General features: G+C 36.1%; 1 protein-coding gene across 12 annotated transcripts; it reads left to right on the top strand.

Annotated features, from left to right (window-relative positions):
- The first annotated feature begins 52 nt into the window (after positions 1-52).
- Positions 53-18,341, top strand: LOC129759944 (uncharacterized). 12 transcript variants are annotated; one of them, XM_055757523.1, is made up of 12 exons: positions 53-6,990; positions 7,049-7,220; positions 7,286-7,636; positions 9,680-9,821; positions 11,178-11,317; positions 12,176-12,309; positions 12,372-12,762; positions 12,827-13,581; positions 13,711-13,876; positions 13,939-14,475; positions 14,539-15,270; positions 17,659-18,313. In XM_055757523.1, exon 1 carries the CDS (start codon positions 164-166, stop codon positions 2,579-2,581), a length of 2,418 nt encoding a protein of 805 aa, XP_055613498.1. In that variant the 5' UTR covers positions 53-163; the 3' UTR covers positions 2,582-6,990; positions 7,049-7,220; positions 7,286-7,636; positions 9,680-9,821; positions 11,178-11,317; positions 12,176-12,309; positions 12,372-12,762; positions 12,827-13,581; positions 13,711-13,876; positions 13,939-14,475; positions 14,539-15,270; positions 17,659-18,313. The 12 variants fall into 12 exon arrangements, with proteins under 12 accessions (XP_055613498.1, XP_055613496.1, XP_055613492.1 ...); XM_055757521.1 differs by having other exon boundaries at positions 12,173-12,309; XM_055757517.1 differs by having other exon boundaries at positions 11,178-12,309; positions 17,659-18,318.
- Positions 18,342-19,223: the final 882 nt, after the last annotated feature.

Below are 19,223 nucleotides of genomic sequence, written 5' to 3'. Positions count from 1 at the left end.
TGATGAAAGTTTTGGTGGTTTATCTGTAATAACCGTAGGAGATTTCCGACAACTTCCGCCGGTCAAAGATAGATTCATTTTTAACCCTCCCAGAGATTGTTTGGTGACGTTGGATCTTTCCCCTTTATGGGCGGATTTTGAATTTTATGAATTAACTGAGGTCATGAGGCAGAAAGACGACTTAGACTTTGTTAATGCGTTAAACAATTTTGCCCAGGGAACTATGAATGCTGCAGACATCAACATTTTTAAAAGTAGAGAAGTCGCTGAAAATGAAGTACCTAGTGACGCTATAAGGTTGTACTATACGAATTTGGATGTTGACAGATATAATGCCATAAAAATAGCAGAGTCTAATGAAACAGAAATTTTAAGTTTGGCTGAAGATAAATTGACAGGCAATTTGAAAGAAGAACAAATTTTAAAGAAACTTGATATTTGGAAGGCTAAAACTACCAGAGATTGTGGAGGGTATCCATATTCTATACAATTCAAAAAAGGTATCAAGTACATGGTAACTGCAAATCTAGATGTATCGGATGGTATCGTAAACGGTGCAACTGGAGTTTTGGAATTTGTTTTTTGTAATCCACAGTCAAGTAAACCTATCATAGTGTATCTTAATTTTGACAGTAAGAAAGTTGGCAGAAAAGCTCGACTTAAATTTCATGAATTTACAGAAAATTTGAATCTTAACAAAAACTGGACGCCTATTGAAAGACAAAGATATAGTTTGACTAATCATTTTCAACGTGACTATCAAATTACTCGAAATCAATTCCCATTAGTTCCCTGTGAAGCGCTTACAATTCATAAAAGTCAGGGACAAACATATTCAAAAGTATGCGTTGATTTACGCAAGAAAGGGAACTCGACACGTCAGTTGATTTATGTTGCCTTGAGTCGTGTTTCGAAACTATCTGGCCTTTATATATTAGGAAATTTTCCGGGAAATATGGCCGACAATCCTACTATCAGAGCTTGTTTGAAAGAAACGGAAAGATTGAAGACGTATAGACAATTAACTTTATCTTTTAATAATTTAACAACTCACACAGGATTGGTAATTGCTTATCAGAATTCTAGATCTTTAAGAGAAAATTTGAAGTATATCAACGCAGATGCATGGTATTCGAGATGTGACATAATTGTATTTTCTGAAACGGGTATCCTGACAAACGATGAAGTAAATATACCCAATTTTAATATTGTTTACCGATCAGATAGACAAACACTTCCATTGTTTGTTAAGAGTGGCATTGCAAAAGGTATAATATGCTATGCGAAAATTGGTTTAATAATTTCAGTAGAAAGTCATAAGACGGTTTTTAAAGCCAATAACCTCAATAAATATGTTGGCCACACCGACTTAGTGATTCTAAAATATAGACATCTTTCGCTTCTTACAGGCTATAAATCACCTAAAATTAATTATAATGAATTTATATCTGTATTCAATTCAATTCACAACGGTAATAATGACCCAACCATATTGATAGGAGATTTCAATTTCAATCTCAACAGTACATGTGACGAAACAAAAAAATTTGTTAAATACCTGAATAGAATGAATCTTTTTGATAAGTTAGTTTGTAACGAGCCTACAACAGATCTTGGTTCAAGATTAGATATTGTGTTTTCGAACATAAGAAATATTTCAACTGGTGTATATGAGTCTTATTTTTCTGACCACAAACCAGTCTTTGCAATAATTCGTGAAACAGTATTGGAATTGGATTCTGCTGAATTTCTAGAAAGCGAGTATTATGATAATTCTTTATCAAATTTTGTCAATGACAACATCCACAATGAACTTTTCAATGACCCTCCAGAAGAACTTTTTAATGATGCTAATATTTTGATTGAAAATTCAAGAACACAGATACTTGAAAACGAAGAATGGTCCAACGCTGAACTTTTTAGAAATTTGAATGAAGCGTTATCAGATATTTTGGTTACTTCAATTGATTTTAATGTAGATACAGAATACCGCATTTTGTCATTGCTAGAAAATTATTCTGAATCACTTGATCTTGCTTGTACGCATTTGAAAGTTTGCCCAATTCAGATTTTTGATAATTTTCGAGATATCGACAGGAGGGCGAATGAACAGTATTGTCATGATGAATTTGTTGAAATTGAAATTCCGAGAGATGGAAATTGTCAGTTTCATTCGATTTCATATTCTTTGATTGGGAATACTAATTTGTCAAATGTTCTTCGAACGTTGGCATTCAGAAGCGTTTTACAAAATAAGTCCTATTTTGAAGGCAGAGAAAATTTACTTGAATCAGGATCATTTTTTAAACTTCTTTGTATTTCATGTGAAGACAGTGCCTGGGGTAATGCGGACACTTTATATGCATTGAGTATTATTTTACAGCGAAGTATTTTTGTCGTTATCAAAGGAACCCCAATTAATTGTTTGGAAATTAGACCAGCAGTAGCATCATTCACTCCGATTGTTTTGATTTACGGATCATCCCATTATAATGTACTTCTTCCAATAGAACTTAATTCTAAATATGAGTTTCCGAATATAAGTGTAATTGATGTAAGAGAAACGGAACTGTTTTCTTAATTTTTTACTTGTTCAAATGGTTTCGATTTAAAACATGCCATTCAAAGCAGCATATTATTTGGTGGATTAAAATTGAGTGCAGTTCATAAAAGTTGTGTTGCGTGCGATATTGTGATATTGTTATTACACTGTGCCATATCATTGAGAGCTTTCAAGGTTAAATTAAATGCCTGGAGTATAAGCACAGTCAGTTTAATTTTAAATAAAATTTTTGGTAAGGCGTCAACATTGATAAGAAAAGTCACTACAGATCTCAGTTAAACTTTGGTATTTGTGTATCGAACGTAGTGTCGAGAAACAGACAGTTATGCTGCGATTCGCTAGAATGATAATGATGACGATGATAATGATGATGATAATGATAATGTTTATAGTTGTTGAATTTCCAGTGGCTTTTTGCCGTCTTTTAACTAAAATAAAGAGAAGTCTACATATATTTGAGCACTGCGCGGTTTTTACATTAAATGTTCCAAATCTGAAAGGTTTCTCAGTACAATTGTAGCAGTAAAGGTATGTGACTTGTTGAAAATAAGTTCTTTTTAATCTTTTTGAAAATATTACTCGCTACGCTCAAATAGTTGTAGGGGAATGAGGTGGGAACATTATCATCATCATTATTATCATTACTTTATTATTCAAATTTCATACCATACGATACATACCATACATTTAACCGTACGTTAAACCTCGCAATTGTTTCGATCGAATGTCAATCCGAATAAAGCTGACAAGATATCACTGCTCAAAGCGAAATAAAATGATCAATTGCTTTACCTTACACGCTAGGAAATTTACTGTAAATTTTTGAGCGGATCAGGAGACCACTAGGAAATTTTGTGGAAAACTGTAGAGCGGATCGGGAGACCGCTAGGAAACTTTGTGGAAAAATGTAGAGCGGATCGGGAGACCGCTAGGAAATTTACTGAAAATAGTTGAGCGGATCGGGAGACCACTAGGAAATTTGCTGAAAATAGTTGAGCGGATCGGGAGACCGCTAGAAAATTTTGTGGAAAACTGTAGAGTGGATCGGGAGACCGCTAGGAAATTTACTGAAAATAGTTGAGCGGATCGGGAGACCACTAGGAAATTTGCTGAAAATTGTTGAGCGGATCGGGAGACCGCTAGAAAATTTTGTGGAAAACTGTAGAGTGGATCGGGAGACCGCTAGGAAATTTACTGAAAATAGTTGAGCGGATCGGGAGACCATTAGGAAATTTGCTGAAAATTGTTGAGCGGATCGGGAGACCGCTAGGAAATTTTGTGGAAAACTGAAGAGCGGATCGGGAGACCGCTAGGAAATTTACTGAAAATAGTTGAGCGGATCGGGAGACCGCTAAAAAATTTTGTGGTAAACTGTAGAGCGGATCGGGAGACCGCTAGGAAATTTACTGAAAATAGTTGAGCGGATCTGGAGACCGTTAGGAAATTTGCTGAAAATTGTTGAGCGGATCGGGAGACCGCTAGGAAATTTGTGGAAAACTTTAGAGCGGATCGGGAGACCGCTAGGCAATTTGCTGAAAATTGTTGAGCGGATCGGGAGACCGCTAGAAAATTTTGTGGAAAACTGTAGAGCGGATCGGGAGACCGCTAGGAAATTTACTGAAAATAGTTGAGCGGATCGGGAGACCATTAGGAAATTTGCTGAAAATTGTTGAGCGGATCGGGAGACCGCTAGGAAATTTTGTGGAAAACTGAAGAGCGGATCGGGAGACCGCTAGGAAATTTACTGAAAATAGTTGAGCGGATCGGGAGACCGCTAAAAAATTTTGTGGTAAACTGTAGAGCGGATCGGGAGACCGCTAGGAAATTTACTGAAAATAGTTGAGCGGATCGGGAGACCGCTAGGAAATTTGCTGAAAATTGTTGAGCGGATCGGGAGACCGCTAGGAAATTTGTGGAAAACTTTAGAGCGGATCGGGAGACCGCTAGGCAATTTGCTGAAAATTGTTGAGCGGATCGGGAGACCGCTAGGAAATTTTGTAGAAAACTGTAGAGCGGATCGGGAGACCGCTAGGAAATTTACTGCAAATTTTTGAGCGGATCACGACACCGCTAAAAAAATTCCAGTAGTGACCAGCAGCTACGCCAATATCCAGGCCATGTGTTGAAATTAGACCTCCTGGTAAAGGAGCCCATAATATCATCGTACAAGTGAATAAACTGAAAATGCACATGTTTGTTTGTAAGTGTGTGTGCTATGTTCCATTACTATTCAGAATTCGGTACACATAACGTTGGAAGAACGTCTTATAAAATCGTTTTACTACTTATACTGTAAATGTTCAGCTGGAAGCAAATTTTAAGAATAACTTTAACAAAAACAATACAATTCCAAAAATACGTTATTCATGAGTGGTATTTGAACGTTATCGCAACTGATTGCAGAACAGTTTTACTATATGATAGTTTTAACAGTTTTTAACAGTTAGATACATAACCTAACAACATATTAAAAATACGATCAATTCGGAATTAACGGTTCATGCAATGTATTTTACAATTTCTATAACAGTTAGCTTAAAGTTTTATCTACGCCTTATCAAATCGTTTTGCAATTGTTTTAATATGGTTAATATGCATTGTCTTTTTACAGATTTTGAAAAAAAAATCGTTGAAAAAATAAACCATTTGAAAATGTCGTCTGCCGGAAAATATGTTCGGGCCCCTAAATCCAACAGCGATCCCGAAGAATACGGCGAAATGTATGGCGAGTGGTCGTCAGATGACATGGAGTTTGAAGAACGTGAAATTCCAATAAACGAGAAACGTGAATATAAAAAAAGTGAAAACCAGGAATACATCCAGAAGATAGAAAAACTGCAGAATACTATAGATAAATTAGTTAAAGAGATGAACACTTATCGCTCTCGTGAAGATGACGAGTCGGTCAGAAGTTCTGCGCTTTCTGATGAAGATCTAAGCTGGAACAATGCGAAGGTCAATCCAGGTTCATCAGCAAACTCTGGTAGTATTCGATGGGAAAATATAAAACCTTTCCCAAACGATGTTCCGGCAAACGCTATGTGGGAACAATGGAACAGGTTTATCGATCGGTTTGAGATCGCTACTTCCTTGGCAAATGTGACGGACCCTGTCAAGCGCGCTCAGACATTGTTCCTTTCGATGGGAGAGAAACTCCAAGGAATTACCAGGGCTGCGAGACTTCGCCCAAGTCTGACCGAACCAAACTGCTACAACCTATTTGTCAAAAACATCGAAAAATATCTGCAATCAATGGTCGACGTAACGGCGGAACATGAAATGTTTTCCAATCTCCAACAAGGCATTGATGAACCAACTATTGCCTTCCATGCACGTCTTTTGGAAAAAGTGCGTCTCTGTCGTTATAGTCAAACGGATCAGGATCGATTCATTCGAATGCAACTACTTAAAGGAATGCGTAACCGTGAGGTGGCAAAGGCGGCGAGAATTTTTGGCTATGAGACGACTTTTATTGTACAGTCTGCGACTCGAGAAGAGGCATACATTCCGAAACCGTCACGAGTAGCTGAATCCAGCAGAGCATTCGTGGTGTCGCGAGAACGGAATCGGTTCAGTGGAAATAAACACCTGCCAAAACGCCGATATAATGATGCGGGCTGGAATTACCCGGAAAGGTATCGACAAGAAAGCGAGAACCATTTTTCCGGAGAAGGAAAACGTTTTCGCTGCAATAGGTGTAACCGTTTGTTCCACAAATCTGGAACTTGTCCGGCAACTAATGAGGAGTGTCGTACTTGTGGAAATCCTGGACATTACGCGGCAACGTGCAGGGAAAGAAATGCCACGTACATTCAGAAAAGGCAAAGCTCCATTAAGGAAAGATCGGGTGAAAAAGATAAGCATAGGTTCATCGGAGCCAATTTGTTTCCTACACGCAAAAGAATTTAGAAATTAATTTGTGTGTTCTGTAGAAAATACTTTACTTCCCTATAACTCATTAATTTCACGTAAAATCAAAGTGAACGCACACACCCATATTTTTATTTTTTTTAAAGCGTGCGCTCACGCACACAAATAAACATTCGATCCTTTCGTGGAATAAAATCATTCAGTGCTAAAAATTTTATTTGTCGCCGTTCTTTCTTCCGCGACAGCAAGTGCTGTTCGTCTCCGGATTGAAGAAATCATTCAAAGCGGGACTCAAAGTGAAACAGCAGAAGCACGAATATTTCCACCGTGGGAATTCCTGTGTTTCCTGCCTTCCGTATTAAACATCCAGAGGACCATTCGACGAATGGAGAATCACACCACTCGAATCAATCGACAGGTGCCATCTCGGCTGAGCTGGAAACCTAGTTCAGTAGCAACAGCTGCTGTTTCAGCAGAAGTTGAAAATTCATCAGTGTCACTTCTCTGCAATACACTCAGCAGCAGCAACCACAAAAGCAAAAAAAAAGATACATCCGGTAGGTACAAAATTTTAACGAGCCATTCAATTTTTTTAAATACTTTTCTTCCCAATAGCAACAATGGAATACGCAGCCAAATTACCCTCGTCTTACCACAGTCAGCTAGAGATAGTTCCGGAAGGAGAGATATCACAGCTGTCCGGCAGGAATCGGCTTCCGTCGCTGTCCGCAGGTTGAACAAATTATCACCATCCCCGTTCCTAGATTCAATATTCAGTATATGACAAGTACGTATAATAGGGACATCGACGCCTAACAGTCCTTAATTAATGGAATACCTCACTCATTTCAGGTGGCAATGTTGCTGAAAATCTGCTGCGATAAAACGATGGCTACGACACCTATTAGACGGAGTCCAACCTTTGATTCCATCGGAAAATATAGCAAGGTCGAAGACTGGATTCGAGGAAGGTATGATGCTTAAGTTGCTTATCTGCTAAACCATTCGTCGTCCTGAGTAGCAACGGATACTTCGGTACTCAAGTTTTCGTACATCATAATCTACATCGTTCGTACTATGTGTTGTGGATAAGCCTGTCATCGAACACGTCATCGACAAGCTGTTCAATCTCACTGAAAGTCGGCGAGGGTGTCAGCTGTCTTGAATCGCTACGTGTTGCCTGTGTCCGATGATGACCAAATCGTAAGTTCTTCTAAATTGATCCACTGAATACGAAAGCCAAAATTAAGATTGTTTGTGTTGTGGCCATATTTTAAATAAGTGCAGTTTCCTCCCCGTACACATTTGCGACAATTTAATTAGGGTTACTATAATTAATATTTGTTAATGACCCTTTAACAATTGAGGCCCTCAGAATCAGAGGGGTGAAAGTGTCAGAATAATCAAATTCGAGCTAAGTAGGCATGACTAACGATTCTTCATGTTTAAATGTGTGTTTGGTGCATAATTGAGATTTTTTATATTTTTTTGGAAATTTTTTTGGTTGAATTAAAACTGCTCGAATTCGAAAATACATGAAAAATCGAGCACCTTCACAACTTTGAAGCGCGTTTTCTCGAAACAATCATCTAAGCACTTGCACCCCTCTGATCCCAAGCGCCTCAATTGTAATTCGGGTTAAGAAAATGTCATTAGGGTGTATGGAAAATTGTAACAAAATAATGGTCCTAGATTATATATTATCCCGAAAAATTTGATATTCGAGGCTTTGTTAGATAACAGTACTGAAGGCGGCGTTAAGATGGTGTTCGAATTCCGTCTGATGGTAGAATTTTCACAGTTGGGCGCAAGCTCTAGGGCATTCGGTAGAAGCGTTGTGTGTGTATAATGCCAAATCTCAAATTTAGGCTCATCAAGAGTAACAGGGGTCCAAAGAAGGTTGCCTTCGTTATGATCTCATAATATGGAACTATTTCAAAGCCAAAGTAAGTTTTTACCTTCTATCAAGAACAAATACATAGGATATTTTGCTGATCCATAAAAAAGGACGATTTTTAATTCAACTTATTTAAATCAAAGCATAAGATTCAGTGAGAAGGAGGTTTCCCATGAAACATTAATTTTATGAAAAATGATTTTTATGACGGAGGAGCTAACCTAATTATTCCCCGCTTTTTCTGCTTAGCCCTCAACAATGTAAAAATTATTTTATATTGACTGTCCCAAGTAACCATAAGCGCCAATATAGCAGTTAGTTTCGCCAGATTTGACTCACAGTGCTAAGAGAGGGCAGATAAGATTGTTATTGGATAGCATTTTGACAATTCGTTAGTGCTTATGGTTTCTTGAGGTGATGGCTTCTCAATCCTAATTTTTTAACGAACCTCTATTGACGTGGAAAAGAACTCATCAAATGTAATAGATTTTCTCGAAAAAAAAAAAAAAATAATATAGTTGGATCCCTACTTGGGCCACCGCAACCGATGTGAATATTTTTCCGGATTGCATCATATATCTAAAATTCATATGATATGAAGTAATAGGCATCTCCTAATCAAAATTATAGTTCTTGTGCACATTTTGAACTAAACACCACTGTACAAGCTATAAGACAGAAATAGCTCAGATGACGCCTCACAATTCAACAAAATAGTTTCCGCGTTTAATGATAAAATATGCTAATAATTGGATTTTACATTTCGTGGATCTAATTGTGTGCTTCTTTGTATGGAGTTTGTGTTGCGAACCATAAAAAACAACGTTAAAATATTATGATACTATTATATACTAAAAATTTCGCTGAAATTGAATGCTCTTTAGTGAAAATTACAGCTTAATTTTCATTAACATTGCTGATATTTACATCGTTTATAGAATTAGGTGTAGTAATGCACAGTCCAAATTCAAAAATCATCATTCAGTACAGATTTCAGATTGAAATTCAATATTCTGATTTAGAATTAAAATCTTAAATACATAATTATGAACGCAACTTCAAATTTACGATTCATAATGTACATATTTACAAACTAAGATTTACACTCATAATTATATTTTGTCATCTACATTTTGAAATATTTCAATATCATTTTCAAAAAACAAATTTTAACTCCTTGGTAGAACGCTCGCTGTTATAAAATATATTATCTGATTTATTTTGGATTAACTATCCTTCCGAATTTTGGTTTTCTTGATCACAGTGTAATACATAACAGCATACAGGTAGGCGTTGTGTTGACTGACTGGCAGGTTGACTGACAGCAATTCTAAACATACCTTTTCCAGGCTGGCAGCTTCCATTTATTTCATTTCGAGTTGACGCTGAAAGTTGTCTACATTCTATTCCGGTGAAATAGATTCAAAAAGAAAAGTGTCAGTGCGTGGAAAGTCGATTGTTGGTGCCTTAACGATTGTTGCTGCGTATAAGGTACGTAAATTAACTTTTTATTATGCAACAATCCGATTCAATTCTTTCGAATTTAGTTCAGTTATTTAGTTAATATATAAGGATTTGAGGTCCAGATTCAATTTCCTATTAAGATTTTCTAGTTGTTTCTTATGAACTATGTTCAAATCATTGAGGCACTAGGATCAGAGTGGCTGATTATGTTACTCGCATCTCTCCGGCACCATACCTTTTTGGGTTTTTTTTTATTAGGTCGTGTATGTACTTTTTATATACGATCGAAAAAAATTGTTAATTATAAAGCACCAACTTTTTTTTTTTTATTTCAAGGAATTAATAGCAAGCTGTCATTCTTCCCCAAAAAAAAAAAAAATTGTGCCAATAATTTTGGATTCTCCTCTTGTTCATCCCAGCTTTACCCTACGGCACTGTCGAGATCTTGGCTGTAATTTTTGATTATGATTATGACTTAAAAAGCAATCAACAATATATCAATGAAATATGATCGAATTCTTTGAACAGCTATTTTTAAGAATCCTTAATAAAGAAGATTTTTTGCAATTTTCAAAAACGCGGGAAACCAAGCTGTTTTAACGAATTTTGTGTTCAATTTAAATAATTGATATTATCATCATTAACAAGACTGGTAACTTTTAGTCAATTTCATTTGATCCTCAATAACGTCTAGTAGTCAATGTCATCGAAAGTAGTCAGGCGGGAATGTAAACTTTTCATGACATTGTTGTTCTCCACTCGCATAACACACTGTTATCTTTCTATTTTGTTTTCTGGTTGTGTTAGGATGGATTTTACGTTATTTGTGGAGCAACAGTTGTAAAAATGACTCTGCTGCAATGATATAGGATTTGTCTATGAATCATGTGACCAACATATATTTGTGAATGTGAAGTGTTTGTGAATATCGTTTCTTAAGTTTTTTCCCTTAGATCTTAGCTTTTTTTGCCTTGAAAGCATAGGAGATGAAAAGCTCCAATTTGAGAAAAAATAGCTTAAATGTGAGAGATGCACACACGGATTCTATATCATTGCAGGAGCCTGTCGAAATGTAATCCATGACCGTAAGAAGCTAAATTTATAGCAAGAAAACTGATATTCGTTCAAATTGGTCATGACATTGTTAGCTTATGTCGCTGAACAAAAATCATTATCACATGACATAGATATGCAAAGCAGTATCAAAGTCGACTGATATTGGTTGGCTGACACTAACCATTCGCAGCTCTGTTCATAAAGTATGTTGCAATGTTCTCCGTTTTTCTTTAACAAATATTTTACGGCATCCTTGTTTAAAGCGTTGTTCAATTCAATTCCTTTTACCGTAAACAAACTTTTTCAAGAGCTTAATATTATTTTCAGGTTTATGTACAACATGAACACTTTACGTGGTTATTTGAAAAAGTCAGTATCTGAAGCCAAGCCGTCTTTTGAAAAAATCGACGACAATAAAACTCAGATTGGGCTGGAAAACGATCAAAAGAAACAGGATGTAAACAAACGTAAGAAACGTCGTAGTTGAGCTGCCTATAGCTCTCTGGATGACAGCAAAACATTAAACCAAGATTCGAAAACAACGGATTGCATTATATATCTAAAATTTATATGATTTGAAGTAATAGGCATCTCTTAAAAAAATTATAGTTCTTGGGTACATTTTGAACTATACACCACTGTACAAGCTATAAGACAGAAATAGCTCAGATCCCCACTCACAATTCAACAAAATAATTTCCGCGTTTAATGATAAAATATGCTAATAATTGAAATTCATATCTCGTGGATGTAGTTGTGTGCTTATTTGTATGGAGTTTGTGTTGCGAACCATAAAAAACAACGTTGATTTAGAATTAAAATCTTGAATTCACAATTATGAATGCAATTTCAAATTTTCGATTCTTAATGTACATATTTACAAACTAAGATTTACACTCATAATTATATTTTGTCTTCCACATTTGTGAAATATTTAAATATCATTTTCAAAATACAAACTTTAACTACTTGGTAGAACGGTCGCTGCTATAAAATATATTTTCTGATTTATTTTGAATAAATTATCCTTCCGAATTTTGGTTTTCTTGATCACACTGTAATACATAACAGCATATAGGTACACGCTCATTTTTATTTAACCATATATGGTTATACCAATTTTCTGGTTTTTTCTCAAAAACTATCAATATTGTTTTTTTAAAGATTATTTCTTTGCGAAATTTTAACCATTTTGGCAGTTCTCGTGTATTAACCACAAAATGGTTGAAACATTTCTTCGCCATTTTGGATTTAACCGTGGAGCAAACCGAACGCGTTTATTAAAATTTGTATTTTTTTCGCACGAATAAAATGTTTCATAGTAGTATAGTAAATCTGTTCCTGCGATTCGGATGAAGCTGGGGCTGGTCGGTCGGCGTCTCTGCTGGAATTGCGGTCGATATCGCTGTCTCAGGAAACTCCCGGTTCATTCAGTACTAGAAGCAAAAAACTTGGATTGGTAATTTTTCTTGTATTCGGTTTTCAATATTTCATTTATTTAACTATTGGACTTTTTTTCAGCCTGTCAAAATTATTTTGCCAATTTTTTGGTAAATTTTGGCTATATCCGTCGGTGAAAATCAGTCAAAAATGGGAAATAAGCCACTCCGAAAAGCTCCGGTCGGAAGAAATCAGCATCATGGGAATGGCACAGCAAATGGTCCACATCAAGCGGGAAGTGAACAAAACTGCCTGTAAGTCGCTGTCCGTGAATCGGAAAACAGAACTCTGATCAATCATGGTCGGCTGATTCTGGGTTCCGGCACCGGGGCAAGTATATCGCTCAGAAGGGATAATGCACATGTTATCCAAGCTGGGATTGTCGTCAACATCGTCAACAGCATAATGAAAGAGGAACAGGAACAAGCTAAAGTTCGCAAGTTAGTCGAACTACAACAAATAACTTTATTGGGTAAGCATATTGAGTTATTTAACATTACCGTTTACTAAACTTGAAATGTTAATTCCCTTCTTAGTGACGCCATCTGTTCCGCCTATGCCTTCTGCAGAAATGTTAGCTAGCGGTGGCTCCAGTCCATCGCATGAAGTTCAGGAATTTTTATCGCTCAAAGAAAACGACTGTCTTAATGAGCACTATGATTCCGACAATATCCTTTTGGAAGATACCGATGAGATTGCTGGTGATGATGACGAGTTGAATGATCTGGAAAACGAAATCATCGACGACGAAGAAACACGGTAAAATTTCAAAAACATAGACGACGATGACAATGAATCTCCTAGCAGTAGAACCATTGAATGGCCGAAGGTTCCCGGAGTGCCGCTTCCTCCGTTGAAAGATCTTCCACAGCCTTCCATGCTTCCCAGCATTGCTGTTGTACAATCGAACAAACAGATGGACGAACTAACTCAAAAAATGGATCGGCTGTTAGACGTAGCAGAATTCCTCGACAAATAACTGAACTGCGTTCGCAAGTGTCCGATCTACAAAAAATACGTACAGATAATTCGAAGTTACTCAATGATACTCTACGGGAGATCGAATCCAACATTATCGAGCAGACCAGTTCGGAGAAGCGCACTTTGTCCGATATTCATAGTGAGAAAATCGGAACTATGTACAGCAAACATTTCAGCAGCTTAAACTTTACTATCATGAATTCACTAGAACCGAGATTGACGCTCCAGATTGTCAACCGAATCGGGAGCAGTTGCAGCAAAAATTCGATTGTGCCCTCCAAGAGGGTGTACAAAAACTATGCGTAATCAGGTGAGTATTATTGTTTTCTTTTTTTTTTTTAAATCGAAATCACCGCGTTGGTCTTGAATTTCTGTTTCTGGTGTGAAAATATTGCAAATTGTATGAACATTGAGTCATTTGTTTTATTTTTATTTTCAGGTAACTATTGATGCTATCGGTAATTCCGTCTATAAGAGTGTTCGAAAAGCAATGGAAACATCATTTCATGAAGCGTTACGAAACATCATTTTACCGAATTATGAGTGATGCTCACAAGAACTGTTTTGGCAGCTCAATAAAGAATTTTCAGCAGGGTTAAAAGAATGTAATGTTCAAAGTCATCCTTTTGAAATACATGATTCTTACTGTTATATTTTCATCTTGCAGACCTCGATAAAACGGAAACGTATTTATCATGCAGAAAACTGAACGAAGAGTTTGAAGCCGCGCTAAAAAAAACCGTTCAATAAACTGGGCAGAACTTAACTGTCAATGATCTATTCCAACCCGCCAATGTTGCAGCCTAGCGTAAAGATCTAAGCAATGATTCGAATGATTTCCAAGGCAATTAGCTTAAAATGATTTGGGAAAACGTAAGGGCGGAAATCGATAAGGGTTTGGAGGCCCAAGCCTCTTCTCTAGAGGACTCAGTATTGTCAGCGGTGCGGTCGCAAGCACAAACTCCAGCGCCCGCTTTTTTGGGTCATCCCGAACACATCCGGCAACTGCTAGCCACAGGGCGCATAAACGATGCATTCGTTATAGCTCTTCAGTCCAACGATTTGAAACTATAGTGTGATTCACAATAAAGCACGCCAATTACAAACAGGTGTTCAATCCATGTGCTCTAGAACAACGGATACTGCTGTCACTGATTCAGCAGATTGCAGCCGACATGTCCAATATTAACGACCTTAAGCACAGGTTTGGAATTTTGCTTGCGTTCCAGTTGATGTTTTAAACATTTTAAACCTTTTTCTTCAACAGGTTTCTCTCTGACGCCATCGTTAATCTGACCTTCTTCGACCACATTATGAATGAACACATTCATAAGGTCCTGCAGGAGGTAGCTCGTAACATACAGGCATTTTTGTCAATGAATCCCGAACACGTACTTGCTACCAGACTTAAGTTATTAATGATTGCCATCCAAGGCTGTAAATATGCCTGATCTTTGTGGAGGCAACACCAGTAAAAGGTTCGCGAGGACCTGGTAATGTTGAGCCGGCAGTTTGAAGAAAAATAAATAAGCTGCTTTTAAACCCGCATCTTTTTTCTTTTTCCAGTTGAAAACATCCCAATTCTAGTATTTTAAAGAAAAAAAATTACCTGTTTTCCTTCCATTCTGCGATATGGTTTAAAATAAACCGTTTTTTCAACTTCTCCGCAATAATTTCTTGCGGTTAAAAAGTAACCATATTTCCACTTCTCAAAAGAAGTCAAAAAATGATTTCTATGGAAGCAGTCAAAAAATCCCTTAACGCGGAAGGGTGTGAAAATGGTTACTTTTTAACGATAATTGGTTAAAGAATTTCGAGCGTGTTGGCGTTGTGTTGACTGGCTTCAGGCTGGCAGCCTCCATTTATTTCATTTCGAATTGGCGCTGAAAGTTGTCTACATTCTATTCCTGTAAAAAACGGTGAAATAGATTCAAAAAGAAAAGTGTCAGTGCGTGAAAAGTCGATTGTTGGTGCCTTAACGATTGTTGCTGCGTATAAGGTACGTAAATTAACTTTTTATTATGCAACAATCCGATTCAATTCTTTCGATTTTAGTTGAGTTATTTAGTTAACATATAAGGGTTAGAGGTCCAGATTCGATTTCTGATTAAGATTTCCCAGTCGTTTCTTATGAACTATGTTCAAATCATTGAGGCGCTAGGATCTCAGTGTGACTGACTTCGAGACACCTGGCCTCTTAGGTTTTTTTTCGTTTTTCATAATTGCCAGAACACCTTCTAACACTAATTTAGGATTGGGTGATTCCTTTGAGGTTTAAAAAGTTTTATTCTAAAAGAAAAATCATACTTTTAACATCACTTTTACCTAAAAAGCTGACTTATTTAATGAAAAAAAAATAACTTGTTTTCTTTTGATCCGACGATGTTACTCGAATCTCTACGACACCAAACCTGTTTGGGTTTTTTTATTAGGTCGTCTACCTACTTTTAAATACGAATAGTAGAAGATCGAAAAAAATGGTTAAATATAAAGTACCATTTTTTTTATTTCAAGGAATTTAATAGCAAGCTGTCATTCTTCCCAAAAAAATAGTGCCGATCATTTTAGACTTTCCACTTGGTCATCTCAGCTATACCCTTCGGCACTTCCGAGTTTTTGGCTGTAATTTTAAAGAATCCTTAATAAAGAAGATTTCTGCAATTTTCAATAACACGGGAAACCAAGCTGTTTTAACAAATTTTGAGTTCAATTTAAAAAAATTGATATTATCATCAATAAACAAGACTGGTAATTTTCAGTCGATTTCATTTGATCCTAAACAACGTCTAGTAGTCAATGTCATCGAAAAAAGTCAGGCAGAAATGTAAATTTTTCATGACATTGTTTTTCTCCACTCGCATAACACACTGTTATCTTTCTATTTTGATTTCTGGTTGTGTTAGGATGGATTTTACGTTATTTGTGGAGCAACAGTTGTAAAAATGACTCTGCTGCAATGATATAGGATTTGTCTATGAATCATGTGACCAACATATATTTGTGAATGTGAAGTGTTTGTGAATATCGTTTCTTAAGTTTTTTCCCTTAGATCTTAGCTTTTTTTGCCTTGAGAGCATAGGAGATGAAAAGCTCCAATTTGAGAAAAAAAAAGCTTAAATGTGAGAGATGCACACACGGATTCTATATCATTGCAGGAGCCTGTCGAAATGTAATCCATGACCGTAAGAAGCTAAATTTATAGCAAGAAAACTGATATTCGTTCAAATTGGTCATGACATTGTTAGCTTATGTCGCTGAACAAAAATCATTATCACATGACATAGATATGCAAGTATCAAAGTCGACTGATATTGGTTGGCTGACACTAACCATTCGCAGCTCTGTTCATAAAGTATGTTGCAATGTTCTCCGTTTTTCTTTAACAAATATTTTACGGCATCCTTGCTTAACCCTTTCCTTCCCATGGTAGCACAGGTGATCCACAACTTTGCACAGCTCGCATTTGAACTGGGCGCTTTGGATCAACACCATTTTCTCACCGAATATGAGTAAAGAAACATTGCACAAAATTTGAAGAAAATCGGTTCGCTAGGTTTTGCTTGGCAGATCAAAAGCTGCAAAAAAGTCGGATTTTTTTCGAATTTAAATCAAGTCGTCATTTGTTGCTCAATAACTTGACAAGTTTTTATAATTTCCTTGAAATAAAAATACTGACGTGCAGAAGGTTGCTTATGCAAGCAGAATCAAATGATGGTTTACTTAGATTTCAACTAAAACATATAAATTTTTGAGTAAGTAAAGTGGATCACTGGTGATACACTGGGAACAAAACGTACTTTTCTTCTTGGGAAGCTTCTTATCAATACTCAAGAAAATCATTTCGTCAACAAAAAAATTCGCTTCAGGATAGTTAATTCATCTGCTTAAATGACCACATGTCTTAAAATATTTGTAAAAGTTCGAGATTTTCTCGAAAAACGGCATGTTTTGTTTCCCTTGCGCAAAGTGTCATGGTGGCCAATTGTTCAAGGAAAAAATGAAAATTTCAGATATTTCAATAAATAGACTTTCGAGGGATGCGTATACCAAAGAAGTTTTTCATCAAATAGGATCGTTTTAGTTTGTGACCAATGAAGTGATGAAATTCCATGTTTTTTTGCAATTATTTCCTGTTTTTCATTTGCACCCTATGTGTTGTTATCTTCCCAATGGAACACATATGATCAACCTCAAAACCCAAATTTATCAAATGGATCATTAAAGTAGGCTTAAATTATGCATCTTTTGTTCTAGAACTTTAACTGTAAACCAATATTTCTATTTTTAAAACGTGAAAAACCTCGTGGGAAGGAAAGGGTTAAAGCGTTGTTCAATTCAATTTTTTTTTCGTAAACAAACTTTTTCAAGAGCTTAATTTTATTTTCAGGTGTATGTACAACATGAACACTCTACGCGGTTATTTGAAAAAGGCAGTATCTGAAGCTGAGCCGTCTTTTGTAAAAATAGACGACAATAAAACTCAGACTGGGCCAGAAAACGGTCAAAAGAAACAGGATGTAAATAAACGTAAGAAACGGCGTAGTCGAGCTGCCAATAGCTCTCTGGATGACAGCAAAACATTAAATCAAGATTTGAAAACAACAAAAACACCTAAAAAGAAAAAAAGAAATGTTTCAATTGATTCGATCCCGGATGAGTTTTGGGAAATAACTTTTACGCAAGAACAAACACAATGAATATCGTTCTTATCAATTAAAATTCGCTTAATTTTAATCAAAATCAATGTACCCGAACGACCCGGGTGGTTAAAAGGTCTCTTATAAATAATAATAATAATGTTAAGAGTAAAGATGCGAGTTGAGAATAAATTATAATAAAAATGACAATGATTATACAAATCAATATTTTTACCCCACTTTTAAAGAAAATATTCCAATTAAAAATTCGTATTCATATTCAGACAACAATGTACACACGAAGGCTCTACATTACGGCTTTTCGATCCATTGCTTCCTAAATATGCAAATTTAAGGCGAGAATTCGTGCAGGCGTTTGTTTGTTATAAAATAATCGTTTATTTATTTTTGAGTTTCTCTCTCGATCGTAACAAAAAATCGTTTTTATCGATTGTAACATAAAATCTTATAATTTTTCAAAAATCCTTTTTTATCCCCTATAGTTTATTCCGTTTGATAGCTTCATTTAACGAAAATCATTTACAAAAGTGATTTTTGTAAACATTCTACCGTTATAGATTAAAACACGCAAAACTAATATGTTTGGAATCTGAAAGAAAGGCTCAAATCCACTGTTAAGTGTATTAAACCGGGTTTTATCATTAAAAGATGATTTAGAACTTGTTGACGGGTGTTTGCTGTACCAAGATAGAGTGGTTATTCCAAATTCATTACAATTTGATGTGTTAAACCTTCTTCATGCAAATCACAATGGAATTGTAATAATGAAACAAACTGCAAGGCGTTCCATTTTTTGGTTGGGAATAAATGCGGATATTGAGAATTTTGTCAAACAATGTCATGCATGCATCAAAGTTACGAGTTTACCAAGAAAGGAAGTATTTACGCCATGGATACCGACAACTAGACCATTCAGTCGGATCCATGCTAATTTTTTTCACTTCAATCAACATCATTTTTTAATTCTTTTGGACAGTCATTCCAAGTGGCTCGAAATTGAACTGATGAAATGTGGAACAGACGCAAAAAAAGTGATAAGGAAATTCACTGTTGTATTTGCTAGATTTGGGCTTCCAGATGTGTTAGTTACTGATGGTGGTCCACCCTTCAATTCTCAGGAGTTTGTGTCTTTCATGGAAAATCAAGGAATAAAAGTGATGAAATCTCCACCTTACCATCCAAGCAGTAATGGTCAGGCCGAAAGGATGGTGAGAACTGTAAAAGATACCTTTAAAAAGTTTGTTTTAGATCATCAGACCAAAACTGTTCCTATTGAAGATCTCGTTACTTACTT

This window comes from Uranotaenia lowii, unplaced genomic scaffold, assembly GCF_029784155.1.
Source record: "Uranotaenia lowii strain MFRU-FL unplaced genomic scaffold, ASM2978415v1 HiC_scaffold_336, whole genome shotgun sequence".
Lineage (NCBI taxonomy): Eukaryota > Metazoa > Arthropoda > Insecta > Diptera > Culicidae > Uranotaenia > Uranotaenia lowii.
This window is presented reverse-complemented; position numbering and strand designations above follow the sequence as displayed.